The sequence below is a fragment of the Tachysurus vachellii genome, chromosome 24 (assembly GCF_030014155.1).
Source record: "Tachysurus vachellii isolate PV-2020 chromosome 24, HZAU_Pvac_v1, whole genome shotgun sequence".
Taxonomy (NCBI): domain Eukaryota; kingdom Metazoa; phylum Chordata; class Actinopteri; order Siluriformes; family Bagridae; genus Tachysurus; species Tachysurus vachellii.
This window is the reverse complement of record NC_083483.1, coordinates 4,627,035-4,653,789: the sequence shown is the minus strand read 5'-3', so window position 1 is coordinate 4,653,789 and position 26,755 is coordinate 4,627,035. Positions and strand designations below refer to the sequence as shown.

The following is a 26,755-nucleotide window of genomic DNA, read 5'->3' as shown; positions in this document are numbered from 1 at the left end:
TACTATGTTCTTTGTTTAGCTAGAGGCAGTTATGCACTTTATAAACTTACTATGTTCTATAATGTCTCTTTGTTCAATAAAGAAACACAACGAATGAGTTAATGTCAGTCTACGCTGTAAAAAGCCTTGTTGCAATTACATTTTAATGAAGTTGAATCAACTTGAAATTACAATTCATTTAAACTTTCTTGACAGGTGAGGAGTTGATATTAATTATAAAAATAAACTTAAAATAACTTAAGCGAATTAAAATTCATTTTTATAATTTATAGCAACTCCTCATTGGTCAAGAAGGTGAAATTTAATAGTAAATTCAAGTTAATTAAATTTAAAAATGTAAGTGCAGGTTTTTACAGTGTAACATATAAGCAGTTCTGGAAAATCTTTTTCGAGATAGTCATTGAATAATAAATAAATGTATGAATGTAATAAATGTATGAAATAAATGTATGAGATTTTTGTTTTTGTGTTTATTTGAATTTATCATTGTTTTAATGTTGTTATTGGTATAGCCAGTACTATTACAGTGTACACTGTAAATCTACAGCAGACTAATACTAAACTGCATTACATTAACTGTAACTTAAAAGCTAAATGCAATTATTATATGGAATAATGCTGCTATATCACAGTAATCTAAAAGACATTACTTGTAATTTCACAGTAAAATAACATATTACTACAGGAGCATAGTGCTAAATCACAGTAATACGAAGGCCTAACTACTGTGAGGTTACAGCAAGCAGCTGTCATTTCACAAGTCTTTACTGTAAAAATGACACTGTAACATACTGTGAAAGTACAGTAACAACTTGACAGTAATTTACTGTGAAGTTACATACAGTACCTTCCTGTGAAAGTAATGCAACTAGTTGCCAGTAATTTCCTGTGAATTTACAGTCAAATAATTTACAGTGTAAAGGTATCAGCATGTGTTTTGAGTGAATCCCTGCGTGCATGCACAAAAGTGCTTCTCAGGAGCTGAAAACGCGTTTCCCGCAGTCTCAGCGCTCCAGCGCCTTCCTTTAGTGGTTTTTCGTGCAACCTTATATAAGCACACATCTGACAAGCTTGAAAAGGGCTGTTTCACCTTGTTTTGATGAACCATGATAGTACACAGTGTGTTCATGGCAGAAATCTCGGAAAAAAGCTTTTTTACAATATTTCATGCTAAATAATATAAAATATAATAGTTCATTTTAAAGGCCAATATGTTGATAAAAATATGATTTAAACTCGAAAATCTGATGATTTGTGTGGTGTATGATTTTCATGCAATCTTAGGTATCAGCATGTGTTTTGAGTGAATCCCTGTGTGCATGTAGGCTACAAAAGTGCTTCTCAGGAGCTGAAAACGCGTTTCCCGCAGTCTCAGCGCTCTAGCTCCTCGACTTTTAGTTTTTTACTAAAAATACTAAACTCCTGTATACTCTTACTCCTGTATTTTAGTGTGAAAATACAGAATAGTATTACCACTGTTGTGAACATCATTTTGAGCGAAGGAAAAGTATTTATTGTGTACAAAGAGTATAAACATAGAAGCTCTTTCTTTGACTATCCAATGATTTCAAGTGATTTGGGAATTTTTGTTGTGAGGGAACTCTCTGAAGACGTCCACATCTCAGAGTTTGATGGCAGTATTGAGAAGTATGTTAGGTTTCCTCTTAGAGAAAATTTTGTTGTTTTACCATTACTACATTCTGCACAAGCTCATGAAACAGAACATTAAATATGGAATGTGTGGCATTACCAGTACAAAAGTCTCAGTTGGTAAGTATTTATCTAATTGTTGTTTTTGTTTTAATTCATAATGTCTGACTCCCTAGTTGATAAAACCTGTTGTTATTGCAAGATAAGGTGCTATGAAGTTGGGAGAACATTTTAAAGAGCTAAAATTAGGTTCAGGCTACAAGGTCTTACTGTTAGGTAGGAGTGTTCGATATGTATTGTCAATAATAATATAATAATTGTTGTTTTAGCTGACATTGCAAACATTTTTTTTGTATGTGCATGTTTTCACTGTGTGACATAGCCTAAGAGAATGACATCCAAATTTCAATATAAGGATATACAAGGGAGCAAAAAATAGGAGTTTTTGTTTTTTTATTTGATATATTTAAGCATTAACAGTCGAGCAAGCAATATGTGTTTATACTTTATATATCTTTCAGGAGTTTTTAACTCTCCTGACAGGCGGTTGTTGAAAATAAGAGCGTGTTCTTTAAAGAATAGTTTCCTTAAAAAAGAAAATTCTGCTATCACTCTCAAGTTGTTCAAAAAATGTATTCTTTCTTCTGCTGAAACAACTTGAGGGTGAGTAAACGATGACGGAACTTACATTTTTGTGACTTGCCTAGTTAAATAAAGGTTAATAATTTCTTTCCTGAATATAGGCACAATTGGCAGTTTAATAGAATCAGTGTTATATTTTATTAAGTACCAAATGTGTATGATGTACTTCTGTGGAACTCAAATGAACGTGTTTTAGTATGTGAACAATATTTTCAGTTCTGAGACTCATGTTCTTTTTCTTTTTTGTTCAATAATAGGCATGTTCCATATTGTTTCTTTTTTGGAAACAAATGAGGTGGAAGTGGTGCCCAGCGGTTGGGTAGATGGTGACCAATGTGTCTGGCCACGCCTAAGAGGGGAGAGCCTCACAAATGCTGTGAAACTTGCAATGAAACCCAAGAAAGAGTGGAAAATCTTTAATGCTTCTCTACACAACAGGTAGTTCTTTAATGTTTAACCCCAATAAATATATGCGATACATGTCTTTAATGTCTCACTATAAAGTTCACACTGCAAGTCTTAATGCTCAATTCGGATATTTTGCTCAGATCAGATTTTTTGTTTGGCTGTTCACATTACCTTTTAAAATGTGGCCTACTGTATATCAGATACCAGTGTGAACTGTTTGCTGTTTCGAACTGACCCGCATGCGCAAACGAACAATAACAATGACGTCACACGCAGCACGCCGTTGCGCTAAAAAGTTGGCGGGGTATTAAAAAAAAAAAAAAAAAGTTGGCGGGATTATGGAGGAACTAAGCATTTTCACTTTTCTTTCCAAATGTTTGTGTAATGGCAGCCGTAACATTAATGAGCAGGTGCTGAGGACGAGAAGAATGAGGAGAAAGAGAGCAAAATTAGCTATTTTGGCCTTTTGCAGGGTTATGGCTGCAAATTCACTACAGAGGTCTGTGTGGATGTGGAAATTTTTTGAAAATTTTCGAATGTTGAGGGCAACTTTTCATTATCTCTGTCAGCGCCTCTCCTCAAGATTCGTGCGGCAGGATACTCAGTTTAGGCGACCCATCTCCGTGTGGAAACGTGTAGGAGTTGGGGTGTATTGCCTGGCAACGGGGATCAGTTACCGCACGGTGGGTAACCTGTTTGGCATTGCATTGGCATTGCCTCTGTGTGCGCGATTGTGCATTCGGTCCTTCTGCAGGGAGTTGTAGATCATCAGTTCTGGTAAGCCTGCTAAACTTATGTAATAATGTCTCCTGCAATTTCTTTACTTTACTAGTACTAGCCGTCATTGAGTGAAAAGTCTGATTTAGGTTTATAAAATAGTTACATAATGCTGCCTAGTGATACAATTATGTGGTATGAGTTGTTGGTAGGCATACTAACAATAACAAATAATCTGTCTTACAATAAGCCCCTCTGAGTTTACAGTAACAATCTGTTTATTTTTGTTCTGACAATCCCCTATCAATCATTTAAAAATGTGCCTATATTTAAATATTGCACAGTGCAGTAATAACTGATTTGTGTTACTTTTCATAATTGTTGACAGACAAAATTATAAAAAAAAACACATCATATGTCTCCATAACAGTTTCACCAACATCTACGCGGGATGGCCTGGAAGTGTCCATGATGCCAGGGTTCTTAGGAATTCCTGTGTCTTTGCAATGGCAGAGAGAGGAGAGCTTTTTCCACCAGCAAGTTCTTCTATCACTATCGTGCACACATGTACACACACACACACACACACACACACACACACACACACACACACACACACACACACACACAAATCCTATTTGGAAACAGTAGCATATATAAATATAGTAGTATAAAGGACATTAAAATGTTTAGAGAAACTTATTATATAACGTGAGATAAGGAAAAATCCAAAGTGCTCAGGTATTGCAGAAAAAAATTGAAGGTGCTCTTAGGTATAGGGAATACAAACGTCAGAAAAGGGAGGAAATCCATGGCATTCTTCGTATTCAAAAATGTATAAAAAGCCTTTATTTTACATAACAGCAACCCAGATAGCCTTCTTCAGGGTATGTATATACCATATACTGTATGTATGTATATGTATATACGTTTTTAAACGTAACATAGCCATGTGAAATAAAGGCTTTTTATACATTTTTGAATACAAATAGTGCCTTGGATTTCCTCCCTTTTCAAACTTATTATAACATCTAATAAAATCTTCTGTTATTTTCCATCGCCAAAGGACACAGTGGAGATCAACGGTATCCAAGTACAGAGCATGCTGCTTGGTGACCCGGCGTACCCCATGCGGCGCTGGCTGCTTAAAGGGTACACTGACACAGGGAACCTGACAGCGCAGCAAAGGTACTTTAATGAACGACACAGCAAAGCCAGGGTGACAGTGGAATGTGCATTCGGTCGACTGAAGGGGTGGTGGAGATGCCTGGGGAAACAGCTGGATGTGGACATCTCCACTATCCCTACCATCATAAGTGCATGCTGCACTCTCCACAATGTGTGTGAGAAGCATGGTGAGGCCCATGAGGGACCAGCTAGAGCTATTCTTCAGGACAACAGTTTTTTTTACAGCCAACACTGATTCACAAAAGAAAACTTTAATTGACAATGTTTAAACATAACATTCTCAAAGTGCAGAGTAACAAGAAATGTTTTTCATACATATGATGAAATGGTCAGTTTTGTTCTGAAAAAATACAAAAAATGAAATGCAATTCTCACAGCCAGTTTTATGTAAACAACTAATCCATATAATCAAATGTTCCACACACGGACGTTTCTTGGCCAAAAAATAAGGAAACCTGCTCATTTATAGTCAGATCAATGTTCAAATGATCAATGTTCAAAATAAAAATTATTCTGCTGTAGTGCAAATCTGTCTGTTTATTAACAGTATAACGTTCAAACTGTAACCTGAAATCAAACTGTCCAGTATAATCTGAACTGTAATTAACTTTTATAATGTTGAATACACTTTGCTTAGATTGAACAACAATACTGAAAGCAATTAACAATATCGTGATCTGATTTACTTATCATCATCATCATCATCATCATCATCATCATCATTATCATCTGGAGGTCGGTAGAATGGTGGATGTCCTGAGGCCTGGCTGAAGGGCTGCTGAGCTGGACCTTGAGGTTGTGCTGACACCTGTCTTAAGGGCTGAGGTACATCTGGAGGATGAAGATCTGGAGATCGTGCAGAAAAGATAGAGGCTGGTTGGTTGTCTCGTTACATGGTGGAGGCTGAGGTGAACCCATGCCAAATGTAGGGAGCTGAGTAAAGTTGTAAAATGTAGGCTGAGGCGGCAGTTTTCTTGGGTTGTACTGTGAGGGCTGGACTGGTGCCTGGTAGAAAGGAGGCCATGGGGAATTTGACCTGGCAAGAAACTGGGTGAACATTGAGAGCATTTTCAGCTCATGTTCATGCTGTGCAATTTGAGTTGAAGTTCAGTGTCGTCTGTGTTGTTGAGGGCACTGCTGATCTTTTCAGTGAAGATTTGCAGTGTTGCTTCCATTTTTGTCTTCCTTTTCCTGCTCTTGGCAGATGTAACTGTAAGAAAGAGGAGAAAGTGCTTGGGCATTGTATCACTATTACAAAAATAAACAGTTAGGTTTGGAGGGTAGGGTAGATATGACTATTAGGAAAAACTTAGCAGTAATACAGTACGGTACAGTAATAACAGAATACAAAATAGTAATGGATGGGTTAGCTAAGCAAATACTTACTAGTGATTTAGCAAAAGCCTGATAAAAACATGATGATTCTTACTTCCAGAGGACTTGGTGGCTGCTGTGCTTCTTTCAGTGGTCTCTGTAATGCCTGCAGCTGATGAGTTTTCTCTAGATGTAGATGGTGCAGAAGACACAGAAGATGCAGATGGGAGTGACTCTGTGCTTGTATCATCTGGTGCAAGCAAACATATCATGTAATGCTATAATGTGATGTATTCAATGCAAACATTATGAGCTGGTTCACGTAACCACTTTATATAACACTTTTAACACACACGTTACCCTGAGATGATGAGGGTGACATGGTAGATACCCTCCTTATATGTTAGGTTATAATATGGGATTTGGTTCTGCAGAGCCAGGTCACCAGTGCACTGGATCAGATCGTAGATAGACTGTGTACATTTCTGAATGACAGACAAGTAGAGGGTATTCTCTGCTTCTCTGACGGGTTTCCGAGTTGTGCAAAGAAAACCGGGAGCAGCTATAGCTGACTGGCTCGTTTATTCTGTTAACGTAATTTTCCTCTAAATAAACACGCCAACTTCTCCAGATGTAAAACTTCTTTGCGACATTTCTAACTTTTATTTTTAGATTAAAGTGTGTTTCCACTCAAGATTTTCTATATGGGTAACTTTAGGCTAAGACTGAAAACTTACCTGTCACGCCATCAATATCCAGGCTGTCCGCCGAAGTCCTCGGAGTTTCAGGCTCCTCTTCGCCTGCTTCGTGGCTATCCAGCAGCTCCAACGGCTGACAGCTAGGTTTATCGGCCATAACACGGCTAAGCTCGTTATAAAATGGGCAGGTGATGCGACCACGACCGCTTCGGTTATTGGAGTCATTTACTTCTTTAAATTTAGCTTTAAGGCTTTTCACCTTCCTTTGGCACTGCAGCCACGCTCTCCTGTGTCCTCGTTCTTCCATTTCACTTGCTATATTTTCAAAAACGTTGCGGTTTCGGTATGAGCCTTCTACGGCGCATAACTGTGACGAATGTCGATGTAGATTGACGTAAAAGTCGCATCAAATTCGCCTTGGGTGTTCACCACATTGGAAAAAAATCAGATTTGGGTCTGATTCAGGACCACATATGGAAGTCAGATCTGGGCTAGATTTGAGTGTTCACACTAAAAAAAAAAAAAAGTCTGACCTGGTTACTTGACCCCAAAAAAATCAGATTTGGGCCACTTTTACCTGCAGTGTGAACGTGGCTTTTGTTTTGCGCTTTATCAACAAAATTTAGAAAAACAGATTTTTATTGCAAAAGAAAAATATTTTATAGTGTTTATAATATCTGTAGATTCTATCAACTTTTCTATTTTTATACAATGTTTTCAAATGTATAAATGTTTTATAAATTATGCTTATGTTTATTCTGTTTATGTCCCTTTCACTCAGTAAGCCCGGTAAATTACTGTAAAATTACAAGTACAACTTTTCCACTAAACACAGAAAGTTGATGTTCAAACACGCAATGGCGTTCTGTCTTTGTACCAGTAAGATACCATTCACACATCAGTACCAAAGTACTAGTAGCCTCTGATGTCAATCGTTCGAAGTGACCTTTAAAGTGATAGTTCACCCAAAAATTAAAATTATTTCATTGATTCCCTAATTTCGTTCTGAACCCGTAAGACCTTTGTTCATTTTTGTTACACAAATGAGGATATTTTTGATGAAATCCGAGAGGTTTCTGAACCATCCATATGCAGCAACATCATTGCAACTTTCAATGCCCACAAAGGTGTTAAATAATTTGTTAAAATAGTCCATCTGAATACAGTGGTTCAACTTTAATGTTATAAAGCGACGAGAATACTTTTTGTGTGCAATTTTGGGATTACTGACAGCAGTCTACAGGTGGTCAGAAACCTCTCAGATTTTTATTAAAAATATCTTCATTTGTGATAAAAGATGAACAAAGGTCTTACAGGTTTGGAATGACATAACAGTCAGTAATTAATGGCAGAATTAATGGCAGAATTTGAATTTGGATGAGAAGTGCTTTAGTTCATCTGTCCAAGTTGACAACATTATTTTAATGTTGCATTAATTTACAAGTAGATTACCAGTAAAGAATGTATGTGTGAAAGGGACTATTTTGACTATGTGGTTGTCATTTAGTCTTGCATGTGTTTTAGACAACTATGATGATGCCAGGAAAAAGCTCCCTGAAGCACAACTCTTCTCTGACATTCAATCTGATACAGAGAGTGGGGCTAAAAAACCTAGACCAATTATGTAAGAACACCCTTTGTCTTTTCCAACATGAGTATTTTATTCTGTTATGAGTTTTATTTTATTGTTATTATTATTGTGTTTTTTAAATTTAGCAAATATCCCTTTCAGTATATGGCAGTAGTATCCTTGTGTCAATTTGAATTTTTCTGAATTTGAAAGGAAGAGCTTTAGACCTCAAAACTTTAAACTTTTGAGTGACGACGATCATGATAATGAAGGGCAAAATTTGAAAGGCCTGGAACCACCGCCTCGTATTAAGCCACCAGCATTTCAAACATTTAGTCAGTCAACTCAAAGCCCCTCTTCAGCAAGACAGCAGCCTCCTCTCTGCCAGCCAGCTAGTCAGCCACCAGCAAGTGACCAATCCCCTTTCTACCAGCCAGCTAGTCAGCCACCAGCATGGAGCCAACCACCTCTCCAACAGCTAGCTAGTCAGCCATTGCCAAAACACCAACCATCTCTCTTCCAGCCAAATAGCCAGTCAAGTTTAGATTACTTGCAGCCAGCAGGCTCAGAATCTGGCATAAGGAGAAACCAACCACTACAAAGTAAGTTATACAATTGTGCAACTTTAAAGATAACTCAGGTTTATTACTCTTGATTAAAATCTACGATTGAATGGTTGTAGAGAATAATGTTCTTTGGACATATGGCATTTACAAAATAATGTATTAAATTATCTAAACTGTTCTGGAGAATATATCAAGTCCTAATACAACACATTGACTTGATTAATGTGTCAGTCAGCTAATATGCATGTAAATTTCTTTCAGTTTTGCTAAGGGAGATATTGACAAAACGTACTCGGTTACGAACGTAACCTCGGTTCCCTGAGATACGGAACGAGTACTGCGTATGGGGGAAAAAGCTCCTTTTTTCCTCAATACTGAAGCCTTTTTCAATAACGCAGTGCAACTGCACTGCCATTGGTTTAATCTGTAAACTTTTTTAAATCAATGACGGCGCTGCGTAGCTGCGCGAGCCTGTGGCGGTGCAGCGCGCCAAAGCCCGCTAAAAAGGGCCGGGGCGTATAGCTATATAAGCAGGCAAATCGCCAGAGGAAATCAGGTCATACGACTGAAGTGACGACACTGAAGCCGCAGCCTCGTGGCACGGCATATAACGCAGTACTCGTTCCGTATCTCAGGGAACCGAGGTTACGTTCGTAACCGAGTACGTTCCCTTTCGATACTCCACTCATACTGTGTATGGGGAACGAATTCAACCGCGCCGTGCCACGGTAGGGAACGATAAGACTTATCTTGAACACCCTGGGGCCCAGAGGATAAGTGAGAGGGCCGGAGCCGTCGAACCCTTGACGCAACACTGCTAAGAGGGAGCAAGCTCCCCGGAGGTGGTATGATGACGGAGTCCAAAGAGGCCGTCGTATCAAACCGAAAGAACCCGAGCGTGCAAGGTCGGGATGTCCAGGTTATAGAATCTGACAAAAGTGGACGGCGAGGACCAACTGGCCGCCTCACAGATGTCCTTGATCAAGACACCACCAGACCAGGCCCATGAAGAGGCCATCCCTCTAGTGGAGTGGGCTCTTACTCCTATGGGGAACTCAAGACCCATAGAAGAGTAACATAGAGCAATAGCGTCGACTATCCAACGCGAGAGGCGTTGCTTTGAGACCGAAGACCCCTTGGTGCGGCCACCAAAGCAGACAAAAAGCTGGTCAGATTGCCTGAAAGGCTGTGACCGCTCAGTGTATACCCTCAAAGCCCTCACTGGGCAGAGTAAATTCAGCTCTTGCTCACCTGACAACAGAGGCAGAGCCGAGAGAGAAACTACCTGCGCTCTAAATGGCGTTGAGAGCACTTTAGGTACGTAGCCATGCCTGGGTTTTAAAATGACCTTTGAGTCATTGGGCCCAAACTCAAGGCATGCAGGGCTCACCGAGAGGGCCTGCAAATCGCCAACACGCTTGACCGATGCTAGAGCAAGTAGCAGAGCGGTTTTGAGCGTTAGGGGCCGAAGGCCAGCTGACCGCAGCGGTTCAAAGGGAGGTCCTTTGAGCGCTTCAAGGACCGTGTGAAGGTCCCAAGTGGGAGCAGTGAGAGGACGTGGGGGCTTCAACCGCCTAGCACCTCTCAGGAAACGCACAATGAGGCCGCTTCGGATCGCCTGAAAAGATCGAAGGGCTCGTTCTACCGCCAGCATCTCGAGGCAGTTGATATGGAGATGGCTGTCCTCGTGCGACCATGAGCCGAAGGCTGGCCTGCCCTCGCACAGAGCGCCCCAACCCAGGTTGGACGCATCTGTTGAGACCACCGTCCTTCTGGAAACCGCCTGTAGGGGTACTCCACGGCTGAACCAAACAGGGTTCATCCAAGGCTCCAGGGCTGCTAGACAGGCCTGGTTGACTCTGACGCGAAAGCGGCCGTGCCGCCAAGCATGAGGTGGGACCCGGAGTTTCAGCCAGTATTGCAGGGGCCGCATTCATAGGAGGCCAAGCTGTAAAACTGGGGAGGCGGAAGCCATCAGCCCTAGCATCCTCTGAAAGAACTTCAGAGGGAAACAGGCTTTGTTCCTGACAGAGGCCGCGAGCTGCTGAAGTATATGACTGCCCTCATGCGGTAAGCGTCTTTCAGATCCAGCGAGAAGAACCAGTCCTCGGGGCAAATCTGCGTGAGGATCTGCTTCAGTGTCAACATCCTGAACTTCCGTTTCATGAGGGAGAGGTTCAGGAGTCTGAGGCCCTGACGTCCAGGCGGTTTAGCGAGCTTAGTGGGGCGAGCTGGGTGCTGCTCCTTAAGGGGCGCCACCTGGGGGGCAGAAGGGACAGGTTTGTTCTGGCACTTAGTCGGCGCAGTCCTGGGGCGACTCCGGGCAGAGGTGGAGCGCTTGGGCAGGAAGCGCTCCGTAAACCCTTCTACGGCCGGCCCGAAGAGACCGGATGGAGAGACTGGGGCATCTATAAAGGCCACCTAGTCGCTCTCCTTAATCTCAGTGACATTAAGCCAGAGGTGGTGCTCCAGCACAACCAGGTTGGCCATGGATCGTCCAATGGCTTGGGCCGTGGTTTTTGTGGCGTGCAGGGCCAGATCTGTGGCGCTGAGGAGGTCGCAAAAAGCAGGTTCACTAGGGCTCGACTCATCCAGGGAACGGAGAAGCTTTGCCTGGAACACCTGTAGAATGGCCATGGTGTGTAGTGCTGAAGCGGCTTGGCCCGCAGAAGTGTAGGCTCTGCCAGCCATGGCAGATGTCATCCTGCAGGGCTTTGAAGGAAGGGCTCTCTTGCTTTTCCACCCCACAGCCGCGGGGGGGCAGAGATGAGCAGCAACGGCCTCGTCCAGGGGCGGCAATTGCTCATAGCCCTTCTCCTGAGAGCCATCTACTGCTCCGAGAGCTGCAGAGGAAGTAAAATACAATTATCAGAATTCTACAGTCAACACATCGCCCAAGGCCTGATGTCCATGATGGGGCCAAGTTCAGAGTCTCTGCAGTGCCTGGAGGCTGAGCTGAAGATGAACCCTGATTTAAGAACTGCCTCACGCGTGTTTTGGTGACGTCACGTGACGTCACGTGCAGCCCCGCCCCCAAAATAAGCGAAATCAAAAAGCACAACATGGACATGTCATATATCAAAACACTCAGCCCGATGAGGGGAACTGCCTCACGCGTGTTTTGGTTACGTCACGTGACGTCACGTGTAGCCCCGCCCCCAAAATAAGCGAAATCAAAAAGTTAGCACAACATGGACATGTCATATATCAAAACACTCAGCCCGATGAGGGGAAGTGCCTCACGCGTGTTTTAGTCACGTCACGTGACGTCACGTGTAGCCCCGCCCCCAAAATAAGCGAAATCAAAAAGTTAGCACAACATGGACGTGTCATATATCAAAACACTCAGCCCGATGAGGGGAACTGCCTCACGCGTGTTTTGTTGATGTCACGTGAGGTCACGTGTAGACCCGCCCCCAAAATAAGCGAAATCAAAAAGTTAGCACAACATGGACATGTCATATATCAAAACACTCAGCACGATGAAGGGAACTTGCCACGTGCAAGCACCATTCACATTTTCTTCAGGAAATGTACATTCTAGTTATTATTATTCTTCTTCCGGACACTTTTTCCGCTCAGGCATGGCTTCTCTCCTGTGTACTATGCAGTATAATAATAAGTAGAATCCCATAATGACTGCAGTATTGACATGAAATGACGTCACGTGAAAATTATAAATTAGCACAACATGGACATGTGACATTTCAAAACACTCAGCATAATGAGGGGAACTGCCTCATGTGTATTTTGGTCACGTCACGTGACGTCACGTGTAGCCCCGCCCCCAAAATAATAAATAATTAAAAATTTGCACAACATGGACATGTGACATATCAAAACACTCACCACAATGAGGGGAACTGCCTCACGGGTATTCGGATCACGTCACATGCTCATGTCTGCTCGCCTCCAAAAGTATTGGCACCCTAGCAGTCCAGTAGCTTTCACAATCTTTCTGTCCACTTGCCTCCAAAAGTAACACTGACACTTATGTCCACTCGCCTCCAAAAAGCACCGGCCTTTGCGAATACTTGCACCGTCAAAGCCAACATCAAAGTTTCTCGCGATGAACTTTACAAATCTAGTTATAAGTTGCTTTGTTTTTGCATAAAGTTATTTTTTATATATTGTCAATCATACATTTTAAAGCTGTAATCACAAAATTTTTGCTTGAGAATATCATACTGTCAAAGTATGCATTTGTATTTAAGTTTTTCCTTGCATTCAGTACTTGGCGGTTTGTGCTTGCACGCTGTCTCACATCATTATGTTGGCTTTGTAGAAGCCAACATTCTGTTTTCCTATTTAAGCTTAGACAAAAATTTATCAAGATTAACTCCTCCTAGGGCTTTCGAGCCACATGTACCAAATTCGGATATGTTGTAGACCCTGGTCTGAAGTTTGTGGCTATTACTTTTCTAAGCGATCCGAGTACCGGTACTTCCGGTACTGGGTCTCAAAGTGGCCTTTTTTCACATAGACTCCCATTATAAATTTTGGAGGTTTATAACTTGGCAAGCTTTTGAACTATCTACCCCAGACTCAGCCAGCTCCTTTAGGGTGATACTCTGAACAAAGTTTTAAATTGGTGTACCGACTGGCCTTTCAGTTGTGCCGCAGCCCCACCCCCAAAATATGCAAAATCAAAAAACTTTCTACAACATGGACATGTGACATATCAAAACACTCAGAACAATGAGTGGAACTTCCTCACGTGTATTCTGATGACATCACGTGACGTCATGTGATGTTACATGATAATTAAAAATTAGCACAACATGGACTTGTGACAAAACACAGCACAATGAGGAGAACTGCCTCACGTGTATTCTGGTCACGTCGCATGACGTCACATGAAAAAACATAATTAGCACATGGACATGTGACATATCAAAACACTCAGCCCAATGTGGGGAACTTCCTCAAGAGTATCCGGATGACGTCACATGCTCGTCTCCACTTACCTCCAAATGGTTTGGCACCCTAGCTTTCTGTCTACTTGCTTCCAAAAGTAACACTGACCCTTATGTCCACTCACCTCCAAAAAGCACCAGCCTTTGCGAATACTTGCATCGTCAAAGCAAATCTAGTTGTATTTGAGTTTATTTTGTGTTAGTAAAAACACTTCTATTTGAATCTTCATCGTCTTTGGACTTAAACGTGACATTTATGCTATCTGTGTTGGTGTGTTTTTACATTAAAGTGTGCATGCCTTTTTTTAAAGCAGAATACATCCAGTGTTGTAAATTTTAACCGGTTGGTGAAAAAGTATTCTAAAAATATATTCTAAAAACAAAATCCAAATAATTTGTCATAAGAAATTATGGTATTATTACGGCCCACATATTGAAAAATACAATTTGCAATTCCTTTCGAAAATATACCGGAACATTTTTTTTTTGGTCAATAAGAGGTGGTTAATTATTGCAATTAAAATATTAAAGGAAATAATTTATATTTAATGATTTTTTTTCCCCATTATCCTCCAGCTCTAACCTCCAGGTTGTATTGCTGCTAGCATTAAATAATCCTATTAAATTCATCTTTATTTCAGGTGCAGTCAGGCAGAATCCCCTTACTGCAAAAGCTTCAAATAAAGACATTGAAATCAACATAATTAAATGGTTACACCTTGCTGGAGACCGAGAGGGGGAAAGGAGGGAGCAAATGAAGAAAGGCGAGGCCCAACAAAACACTGCCGACCAAGTTCTCTGTACAAGTTACTCTGACTTTTTTGTATTTTTTTTCTGTGATTTTTATTACTCTGAGTTGAATACATTCTTAAATGTATTCTTATGTTTACTCTTAAAGCAATTATTTAAACACAGTTTTGAAGTAAATTGTTTTGAGTATATTTGTTGTTGAGTGTTTCATTTACCTTTAAGTTAATAAGACTTTTACATACTGTCAGCTGCATGTGGGGCACATATGGGCCTTTAGATTTTAACAGAACTCAAACATACTAAAAATTGCATATAAGGCTCACATATGGGCCACATTAAATTGTATTATTTGGCTCATGTTTGGTGGAGTTATGGCACTCCTTTGGTTCAGTTCTGGCAAAGAAGAGGTGTGCCATATTTGGGCCACATAAAATTACATTTGGCTCATGCTTGGTGGACTTATGGCACTGCTTTGGTTCAGTTTTTGCAAAGGAGATGTGGGCCATATCTGGGCCGACAAACACAAACTAATCTGGGACAGCTCAGCTGTTTATCTGGCCCAAATCTGGGCCAAAGGAAATTTGCTGACTGGGGCTTGACGACGTGGCCTGCCAGAAATAATGCGATGCTTGATTGTGTCCTATCATGTTTCATTGAAAAAAGGTGAAAAAGCCCTTTTCAAGTTTGTCAGATTTGTGCTTATGTATAATTGCACGTAAAACCACTAAAGGAAGGCGCTAGAGCGCTGAGACTGCGGGAATTGCGTTTTCAGCTCCTGAGAAGCAGTTTTGTACATGCACGCAGGGATTCACTCAAAACACATCCACTGTATTTTTCTTTTCTTTGCTTTAAGATAAGGATAGTTATTTAACTATTAGACCTTTTTGTTTATTATTTTGGCCTTGGCCCACCTTGAAGGGACGCCAGTGTTGTCGGCTGTAAATATTATTTATGTCTGTAAATACACTTACCTAGAAATCCTACTTTGTGTTGTTTCTTTTGGTATTTATAAAGGTATCCAATCACTGAATCCTGAGCTATAACTCTGTGCAGCCCAACCCTAGACTGGGTTGTAACATTATAGAAGCTTGCACGAAAAACCATTACAGAAGGGTGCGCATGGATTCACTCAAAACACATGCTGATACCTAAGATTGCATGAAAATGATCATTCCACACACAAATCATCAGTTTTTCGAGCTTTAATCATATTTTTATCAACATATTGCTGTTTAATATGAATTATCATATATGATATTATTTACCATAAAATAATGTAAAAAAGCGTTGCTACGGTTTATATAAGGTTGCACAAAAACCCACTTACCAAAGGAGCTAGAGGGCTGAGAGTCATAAAGTGTATCTGTGCAACCTGGTGCAAACAGTGCAAGAAGACAAAGACAGTTCAGGCCAAAAGACAGTTCAAACAAAAATACAAGACAATACACAAAAGCCAATACACAAAAGCAGCTCTGACCAGTATAAATACTGTATGTTCAATATTGCATTTGCAGAAATACTGGAATAACATTAGTATTATAGCAGCAGTTACGTGAGGTAATGTATGTATTGTGCAAAACGGCAATGGACTGAAATTTAAAAGACAGCATGTACAGTATAAAGAGCAAAAACTGTGTGCAATACAGCATGTAAACAGTTTGATATGGTGGTGCTGTAGACATGAATGTATATTGGAAGTGTGTATTTGGTGTATGTCATTGCAGTCCATACAGTTGATTGTGCATGTGTGTGTGTGACCTTCGTGGTCATAAGAGCTCAAATGCTTAAGTACCTTTTTCCAGACGGCAGGAGTGTGTGTGAGGAGTGTGTGTGGACATCTACAATGCTGTTGGCTTTGCGGATGCAGCGTGTGGTGTCCATGATGGAGGGAGGAGAGACTCCAATGATCTTCTGCGCTGTCCTCACTATCTGCTGCAGGGTCTTACGATCCGAGATGGTGCAGTTCCCAAACCATACAGTGATGTAGCTGCTCAGAATGCTCCCAAGGGTCCCTCTGTAGGGGTTTGTTTTTTTTTGTTTTTTTGTTTTTTGTTTTTTTTTTTTGGGGGGGGGGGGTTGCTTTTCTCAGCCTTCGCAAGAGACACACTGAGCTTTCTTGGTGATGGAGCTCAAGAAATTTGGTGATCTTGACAATCTCTACAGGCGATCCCCTGTTCAAGCATGTCTGATGAGCTCATATAAAGGTTGGACAAAAAACACTTTCCTGAAGAGCTACAGTAGAGCGCTGAGACTTGTGGAATCGTTTTCAGCGCCTGAAAAGCATGCAGGGATTCACTCAAAACACATGATGATACCTTGGGGTGATAAAAAATTATGATTATGTAATATGATTGCTTGAATAAAAATGCTAAATTTCATAAATATTGGTGAATTACATATAGAGGTGAATTTCAATCAGAAAGGACTTATCAAAGATATTGGCCAGGAGATTGGTGAAAAAAAACAATCTGCTTTTGCAGAAGACCCTAATGCTGGCTCAATTAATCCCTGGCCTTTTAGCGTGGGCAGATTGCTTTTTTCTGGTAGATTGTTCTCGTATGGCTCCTGTTCTTGTCGACTGTGCCACACGTTTTAGCTGCAGAGCTGATGATGGCTAATCTTAAGCAGCCTTAGTCTTAATTTAATTCTAATTTAATGTTAAATTAAAAAACCTTAATCCATGAAATTTTAAAGCTATCACTTTCACAAAATGGACTCGAATTTTAAGGTTTGGATTTGGTAATGTTAATTCGAGTCCATTTTGTGAAAGTGATAGCCTTAAAATTCGAGTCCATTTTGTGAAAGTGATAGCCTTAAAGATTAAATTAAATTAACATTCGAGTCCATTTTGTGAAAGTGATAGCCTTAACATTTATGTTAAATTTTTAATGACCTTTAATAATAAAATAACAATAATAAGGCTAATTAGAATTGTGCAATAGAAGTGCAGAGTTCTATTTCTATGTAATAACTGACATTTTGGTTACACTAATGTTAGAATTACTTAAATGTTTTATGTTCTCTACTAAATAAATTTATGCATTAATGTTGGCTAATGCTTCAAGTGTCTTACACTGAATTTTACTAGTTTTTTAGTGCTCACAAAACTAATAAAGAGGCAGACAAAATCAACACATCAGACTGATGCTATTACATAAGTGTATACATGTTTGCAAATGATTGCACAGTGTACTGTATAATATACAGGATGCACACTGGTCAGTGTTATTAAGTATTTTGTGTATTGTCCTGTAGTGTTGTATGGTCTGTTTGCACTAGGTTGCACACGAGGCACTATACAACTTACTTTAAGTCCTGAGCTCTATGTTGTGTTGTGTAGCACCATGGTCCTGGATTAATGCTTCATTTCATTATGTACTACGTAAGCTATATATGATTGACATGACAATAAATGCTTCTTGGCTTGACTAGAATTGACCAAAAAACATGCTGACCAAAAATCTGTAACAAATCTATTTTGTTCAGGTTTAGGCAGACAGATCTGGAAACACAAACTCATTGTAACACAGTAGCAATGACTTTTAATATGCATTTGTTATTCCCTGCAAACAATTATAATGACAAAGCCATATAATAAAAAAATCATTATGGTAAAACACTTAAATCTGCAAAACAAAGGAGCATGCTTAAACCAGTGTTAAAGGTTATCACACTTTTTCTTTTTAAATTGCATAGAAGATTAAAAATATTTTCATAATAAAACAATTCTAGACTTGTATGAAACTACTCAAATGCAGTTTGGAACCATGAGCACTCAGAAAAATAGACTTTATTTATTTCTTGTAAACATATTCTGTCCAATAGTTACACTACAAAAGCATGCAATATATAACAGTTTCATATGTCATAATATGTTAGTCTAAACCCTGTTCCTCTAGCATTACATTGACCAATGATTTCATGGCATATCCAATGTTATCCACCATACAGATGAGGTTTCCCCTGGGAAAAAGGCAAAAATTACTTAACAGTTTGGTGAGATTAAATAATCCAAAAAACAACAACAGAACAAAGCTATTTTTTCTGCTATTTATTATTTTTTATAAGAGCATTTCCACACACACAATTCAAAGACAACTCAAGGATTGGGACTAAACAGCTGTGCAGCTTAACAAGCCTACGATGGCAGTATTGTGACTCTGGCAGTATTGTAATGCTGATGAATGTTAAATGCAGAATTACTATTCAAAATGTGAAGAGTTTGGCAGTTTTACTGTTGTGTTTGCACAAATGTATTCATATATTAAAAGTATATATGAATTAAACATACATTTATTTAAAAATCCACTGCATGGCCAAAAAACCTCACTATCTATACTTAACATTAATATGTTTTAACAAGTTTCAGCTGGCAACAAGTTATTTAACCCCAAGTGATGTAGTGAATAGTTTCTCATTTCTTAAACAACCACGACCCTGTTTTGAAGGGTCAAAATAGGGTCAAATTATTGGCCTGCATCAAGCAAAGAAAACTACACCAGGTTACATATGAGGGGAACGAGGGCTGACGCTATGGGAATGCTTCTATAAGGAAGTTGAGTCTGAAGCTCTGTGTGCACACATTACAATTTAATGGCCCGGGAAGGACACGTGACGGAGTATTTACGTGCTAGCAAGTCCATATAAGGGCATCTACATTACTCCAGCTTCCATATGTCTGGAGTATACCCGGGGCATGTTCAGCGACACAGCATCTTGTTCCCTTCTTAGGGAACCGAGTTACATACGCAACCTGGTATAGTTTCCTTTCAAGGGATTTCGATGCTGCGTCAAGGTAGACACTATGGGAACGCCAATTTCCACGCTGCCACGCACCGGTCGATGACTATGCCAGAGGGAGCATGAGCGGACTGGGAACAGAACATAAATAGCCCTGCAGGACCTGGGACCCTGGAGTGAGGTCTAGGTCCAGGTTAACTAACCCACAACAGCACAAATATCTTCAAAGGGAACACACCTGGATAGGGCGCTGGATGAGGCGATACCCCTAGTGGAGTGAAACTGATGCCGAGAGGCGAGGCAAGACCGCGTGCCTCATAGGCCTCCATTACCAGGTGCCAGGCGCTGTTTGGAATCTGGATTACCCCTGTTCCTACTGGCCTGCAGGATGGCTGGATAACTGCCATCCTGGGCACCTTAGGGACATCCTGGGGTGCAGGATAGCTTTTCTAGGCAGGCGGGGGCAATCGACAGGGCCTGCAAATCTCCCACTCTTTTGGGAGAGGCTGACTAGGAGCAGAGTCATTTTCAGGGTCAGAAATTCTCAGAGGCTGATTCAATGGGCTCAAAGGGGGTTTCCAGCAGCCCCTCCAGGACAAAAGAGAGGTCTCAGGAAGAAAGGCGTGGTCTGCAGGAAGGCCTCAGCCACCTAAAACCACGCAGAAAGCAAGAGACCAGAGGGTTCCTACCCAAGGAGGCCCAGAGGACAGAGCAGAATCTGCTACGCCAACCTGAACAGGGGGCGCGAACACAAACCTGATGATTGAATAGAAGTGCAGAGTTCTATTTCGATGTAATAACTGACATTTTGGTTACACTAATGTTAGAATTACTTAAATGTTTTATGTTCTCTACTAAATAAATTTATGCATTAATGTTGGCTAATGCCAACCACTGCAGTGCTGTCTGTGCACACTAAGACATGGCAGCCACTGTGTGGAAGAAAGTGTTTTAATGCTAGAAACACGGCCCCCACCTCCAGGCAATTTATGTGCCATAAGAAATAAGAGCCTTCCCATAGACCCTGGGCAGGGTAGTCATACAAGGCTGCTCCCCAGCCCTAAAGCGAGGTGTCTGTCTAAAGAGTCCTGCGACGGTGACGCCCCTAGAGTGGGACCCAGGGCCTGGAACCGGGGTCTTTTTCACATAAGAAGGTACGAAACCCATGGCACGTAAACCTTATAAACCTAAATGGATGTCTGTGAGGAAGAAAGCCTGCACCTTTGAGCCAGAGATGGAATGGCCTGTGAAGCAGACCCAAAGTGATAATGTTGTCTGCTGCACCCTCTGTGCCTCAGCAACAAAGAGGCTTCGGCCTAGCCGAATAGCTTTCACTGCTGACAAGATGCCCGCATTGTGGTGGACTACCCCAGAAAGGTTGTTCTCTGAGAAGGAGAAAGCACTGAGTGAGCTAGGAGGGGGTTGGGTGCGATTGGAACATGGCACAGGCTGCTCGCTGCAACGAGGGATAAACTTCCTGAATGCTGCTGACTGGCATTTCACCTCCTGGTGCCTGTTAACAACACTGCATTCACAACATTGTCGCCAAACAAGCCCTAAGGTGAAATTGCGGCATCCAGGAGAAAGGACTTCATGGCATAGAGCACGAAATCCGTGGCTCGGCAGAGCTCAGCTACCACCCGAGGGTCCAACCCCCAACCGTCGAGCTCTTTCAGCAGGTCAGCCTGTTAGACCTGCAAAACTCCCATGGTGTGCAGGGCCACACCTGCTTGGCCTGCTGCTGTATAAACCTTACCCACAAGGGCTGAAGTAGCTCTACAAGGCTTGGACTTTTTTTTGACCAGGCAGTGTAAACTCAATTCAGTCATGTACACACATAGTTGGTACCCTTTTATTAAAGAAAGAAAAACCCACAACGGCCACTAAAATAACTTGAAACTGACAAACGTAATAATAAATTTACTGAAAATTGACTCATAAAAATCAGACATTGCTTTTGAAATGTGGTTCAAGAGAGGCATTTTAAAAACAAAATAATGAAACTGACCTAGACGAAAGTGACGTTACCCCTAGAAAAGCCTGAAAATTTAATTTGAATAATTTAAGTGTGTCCTGTAATTAGCATCGCAAATTTCTTAGAAAAATCAGTCAGTCTACATATTTAAATGGTAAAAAGTCGTCACTGTGCTGTTTGGTATCATGGTGTGAACCACACTGAACATGCACCACAGAAAGCTAAGGAGAATGTTGTCTCAGGAGAATAGAAGGAAAATGATAACAAGCAAGTTAAAGGTAAAGACTATAAAACCACCGCTAATCAGATTGATGTTCCTGTGACTACAGTCAAACATAGTATTCATAAGTTTAAAATCCACAAGACTGTAGACAACTTCCCTGGATGTGGACGCAAGAGGAAAATTGATGATAGATCAAAGATACAGATGATACAAATGGTAACCAAAGAGCCCAAAACAACTTCAAAAGAGATTAGAGGTAAACTCCCAGGTCAAGAAACATCAGTGTCAGATCGCACCACCCGTCACCATTTGAGCCAAAGTCGACTTAATGGAAGACAACTAAGGAGGACTACACTATGGAAAGCAAATCATAAAAAAGCCAGACTGGAATTACCAAGATTGACAAACCACAAAGCTTCGGACAGATGAGACAAAACTGGAGCTTTTTTGGCAAGTCATATCAGCTCTATGTTCACAGATGCAAAAATAAAGCATAGAAAGAAAAGACGACTAGACCTACTGTGAACTATGGGTACAATGAAATCTCAAGACTATCAAGACATTCTGGAGCAAAATGTGCTGCCCATTGTCAGAAAGCTTGGTCTCATTTGCTTGGTCCTTCAACAGGACAATGACTCAAAACACACAGCTAAAAACACTAAGAATGACTAAGAACAAAACATTGGACTATTCTGAAGTGGCCTTCTATGAATCCTGATCTAAATCCTATTGAATATCCGTGGAAAGAGCTAAAACATGCAGTCGGGAGAAGGCACCCTTCAATTCTGTGACAGCTGGAGTGGTTTACTCATGAGGAGTGGGCCAAAATACCTGTCTACAGTCTCATTGATGGTTACAGAAATTGCTCGACTGCAGTGATTGCCTCAAGACTGTGCACTAAAATAGTAAGTTAAAGGTGGGGTCTCCGTTGTTTGAGAAATGCTTCAAACAAAACAAAAACAAAACTAACGTGTAGCCAATGAGCAGAAAGAGAGCTTTCAGTGCGCATGTGTGACATTAGCAGAAAGCGGTTTTAACATTGACATGGAGGATAAAAACAAAGAAAGTGAAGAAAGGCTTACAATAAAGCAATTTATAAATTTTGGATCAGCTTTCCAGCGCTGGAGAGAACTGAAAAAGCAGGAAGATCTTGGAATCTGTCTCTCAGTCATCTGCAAATAGACTTGTGTATTTTGTCCACCACAGAGGAAAGCTGACTTTGAGGAAAATTGGGTCGTAGCTGCCTCTCTACATTACTACGATAGAAAAGAGGTGTTATTTGTGTAGTAACAGCGTTTAGCTCAGGAGTTATTGACTCGGGAAACTCCAATCTGTGAATATGTGACCAACTTTACTTAAGACGTCGAGGCGCTTTTTTCCTTCTCGATAGGTGAGTAACGTTGGTTTTGCTTTGTTTCACAGGCCTAATATATGCCTTGTCCTTTACATGATTATGCTTGTGTGTCATTTTTGCTTGTTTGTTTATCTGCAATCGTATTGTTCTTCCCTTCAGCTATGATAAAGACACATTTCTTTCCATTAGTTGCCTGGGTTACGTATGTATGTGTGGGCGGAGCTATCAATACAGGGGTGACACCCATTTGGGTTAGGGGCGTGTTTGTTTTGGTGATTTCAAATGTCAACATTGGCTTTCAAATAACGGAGACCCCACCTTTAATGCTACCATCATTTTTATCCAGGCCCATTTTATTAGTTTGTTTTTTAAATGCTTCTTAAAATTTTTTTAAAGATGTTTTTTAAACCATAAGCAAAAGCAATGTCTGGTTTTCATTAATCAATTTTCAGTAATTTTTTTATTTATTAATACTTTTGTCTGTTTCAAGTTATTTCAGTGACCATTGTGGGTTTTTCTTTCATTAATGGAAGAGACCAACAATTTTGTCCACGTGTGTAACTAGTTCCTAATTGAAGGAGAAAATGCAAAAAACACAAATGCAAGCAGAGAGCTTGCTTAGCATTTTAATATAGCATACTAACCTGTTTAGTTTTTATGGGTTTAGCTGTCCAATTCCTTAGACAAAGAGAAAGGAAAAAAAGACAAAATGAATAAACTGCCAAAAAAGCAAAAAAGCAAAAATTATTTCAATAATTTCATCTTTTTCAATAAATTTAGATGAAAACCCTATGGTTAGTGTTAAAAATGCAACAAAAATTAATCAATGATGCAACTATCACATATCTTTATTGATTTTATTTGATTTTCAACTCTATTACTCTAGTTAATTCAGGAAAGGATTCTAAAATTGTTTGTTGTTGGATTCATCCGGAAATTAGTGGATGGCACAGTCCACAAAACCACCATCAGAACAATATCAAAGCTGCGTCCTAAAGCATGAGCAGAACGGTGAAAGAGGCAAAGTGGAGCTACGGAAGGAAACTAGAGTCACAGTTCCACCACACTGGTTTCTAGGAGCCCGTGGCAGGGGATAAGAACTATAACGGACTACAAAACACCATCTTCCAGATTGGTGAATGCGGCTGCTTCTCTGGCAGACAAGCTTAACACTTTCTATGTTCGATTCGAAGCTGCAGCTAACAGTGCTAACAGCTTTAGTTATGCTAATAGCACTACAAGCAACAAGCATGCGGAGAGTGCCAAAGCAGAAAACATATTCATCATCGCGGAGCATGACATGAGGAAAGCATTCAGAAGAGTAAATACTAGGAAGGCAGCAGGACCAGACAGCATCCCCTGACAGGTCCTGAGAGCTGGCACTGATCAGTTATCACCGGTGTTCAGAGATACTCAAAATCTTCCTAGAACAGTCTACAATCCCCACATGCTATAAAAAGTCCATCAGTGTTCGTGTCCCAAAGAAACCCCAGCCTGCCTGCCTCATCAACTATTGCCCAGTAGCCCTGACCTCAATAGTTATGAATGCTTTATAAGACTAACCAGAGACGTTATCACTTCTTCACTACCCAATACTCTGGACCCACTACAGTCTGCATAGCGTTCTAACTGCTCCACTAAGGACGACACTGCACACCTCCATCCTTAGAAAAAGACCTTAGTCTTTTTCGATCCATACTCAGCTCCTAGTTGGAGGTCCTGGGACTTACCCGAACCATATGACGATGGATCTCCACCTTCCTGACTAACAGACCACAGTACAGGTAGGCAAACATGTCTCATCCTCTATTACTCTCAACACTGATACCCCCCAGGGTTGTGTTCTGAGCCAACTCATGTACTCACTGTACACATACGACACACTTCTGTCTCCATCACTATCATCAGTTTTACTGACAACACAGTTGTAGTGGGATCTCCAACAACAATGAGAGGGCCTAACTAGAGGAGATTAAAAACCTAGAAACTTGGTGTCAGGAGAACAATCTCCTCCGGAATGTCAGCAGGACAAAGGAGTTGATAGGGGACTTCAGCATGAAGCAAGAGAGGAATTAACACCTGCTCATGATTAACGGACAGTTTCAGGTATCTAGGTGTTCACATCATGCAGAACTTGTCATGATCCTGTCACATCAACACCCTGGTGAAGAAGAACCATCTAAGATGTTTGAGGGACTTTAAACTGCCCTCTCAAAGACTTTCTACACCAGCATCCTGACAGGAAGCATCACAGCCTGAACGCTCTGCTCTCACAACTCTTTAGTATGCCTTTTTTTGTGGTTCTGAAAGGAGCTCCAACCGCATTCAAACTGCAATTCCTGGTATAGGATTCTATTGAATCACTCTAAACTAGCTGAGTAAATTCTGGGTTATGTAAGCTCTAATGTAAGCTCATCAAAAGATTTCTTCTAAGAGATCACAGACTTACCTTGGCCATGAGGAAAAGATTTATATAGTTGCTCAGTTACTTCCATTAGCCCACTGCCTGGATCCTGGAAAGCACTGGACAGCTCATCACCACCTGACAGACAACATACAGATTCCAGGTCAGCAAAGGTTTTTTTTCCACATTTTTTCTCAATAAGTATATATATATATACTTTATATATATATATATATATATATATATATATATATATATATATATATATATATATATATATATATATGTGTGTGTGTGTGTGTGTGTGTGTATGGTTCTGCTATGGAAAAGTATGGTTCTGCTTCAATAAGTAGGTGCTCAACCCTGCGCTGTACCATAATTGTATTTTGGTATATATTTTGTGTCTTGATGATCACTAAATGAGACAAGTGTGAAGTTTTATGGCTCATTTAAAAAAATGTAATTGCAATTTATATATATATGACTGAATATTTTTCTATTTCCTGTCATAAAATTGCATAATTACACTTTACTGAAATTGTAACTCAAACAATAATTTAGAGTAAAGCATTCTATGAAGCAACCTGTATCATTAACAAAAGAGAATTATGGCCTTTTTATGTTATATCTGGCAACCACAATAAAAGGACAATGCAGAAAATAACAAATGTTTAAGAATAAAATAACTTTAAGAATATACAGTTGAGGCCAAAATTATTAGCCCCCCAGGAATTTTGGAACATTTTCCTAAAGATCTTTCCAATGTTTGCAGCATTGATAAAACTTGATATAATCAAACATTCGCCAGTGCTATTTAGGAGCTTTTGGTACATTTTGGAATATAAAATACATTTTTAGGCTTGCTTTATAATCAAATATAGTGAAAATGGGGTGGTCAAAAATATTAGCCCCTTGTGAATATTTGCTTTCAAAACACACCTAATTAATCAATCAGCTTTCAAACCACACCTGTGCAGTCAATTGGCTTCCTAACAACACCTGGGCATTCAATCAGCATTAAAGGACTCCAAGGAACAGGGCACTTGAACACATTATTGGGAGAGACTACTTTTACTCACCATGCTAAAGACAAAGGAAATCAGTCTTGAGCTCAGAAAGAAGATAGTGGAGGCTCATGATAAGGGGGAAGGCTATACTGCCATTTCCAAGCTTTTCACAGTGTCTAGAACCGCCGTACGTTGCATCATTGCCAAGTACAAGGAGACAAATTCTGTAAGAAACAAACCTGGGCGTGGTCGTAAGCGCAAGATTTCAAGAACCCTGGAGAGGAAAATAGTCAAGAGATATCAGCAAGATGCCCCAGACATCTGCCAAGATGATTGTTGCTGACCTGGCCTCTTCTGGAGTTGATGTTTCAAGGAACACAGTTGTGAGGGCTCTTCATCGTGGTGGGCTTCAGGGCCATCGTCCCAGAAGAACCCCATTTACTCAAACAGCGGCACATCACAGCTAGACTGAGGTTTGCCCGTGAACATTTGAAAGGTAAAGATGAGTTTTGGGAGTCTGTGCTTTGGTCTGATGAGACTAAACTGGAACTGTTTGGGCACATGGATGTTGCTTATGTTTGGCGAAGAAAGGGTGAGGCCTTCAACCCTAAGAACACAGTTCCCACAGTTAAA

The 26,755-nt window shown here is 40.6% G+C and overlaps 1 protein-coding gene across 6 annotated transcripts in view; it reads right to left on the bottom strand.

Annotated features, from left to right (window-relative positions):
• Positions 1 to 18,177: 18,177 nt before the first annotated feature.
• The window catches only part of dmd (dystrophin), a 143,783-nt gene continuing 135,205 nt past the window's right edge, over positions 18,178 to 26,755 (bottom strand). For 5 of the 6 annotated variants that reach the window (XR_009647699.1, XM_060859917.1, XM_060859916.1 and 2 more), the window contains 3 exons: positions 25,161 to 25,253; positions 23,356 to 23,389; positions 18,178 to 18,382 (listed from right to left, as the gene is read on the bottom strand). Coding sequence is in view for 4 of the 6 variants with exons in the window: in XM_060859917.1 (XP_060715900.1) it covers positions 23,367 to 23,389; positions 25,161 to 25,253 (116 nt within the window). In the remaining 2 variants the exon portion in view is untranslated. Of the gene's footprint in view, positions 18,383 to 23,355; positions 23,390 to 25,160; positions 25,254 to 26,755 lie in introns of those variants that run through there. The other variant, XR_009647702.1, reaches the window with a different exon arrangement.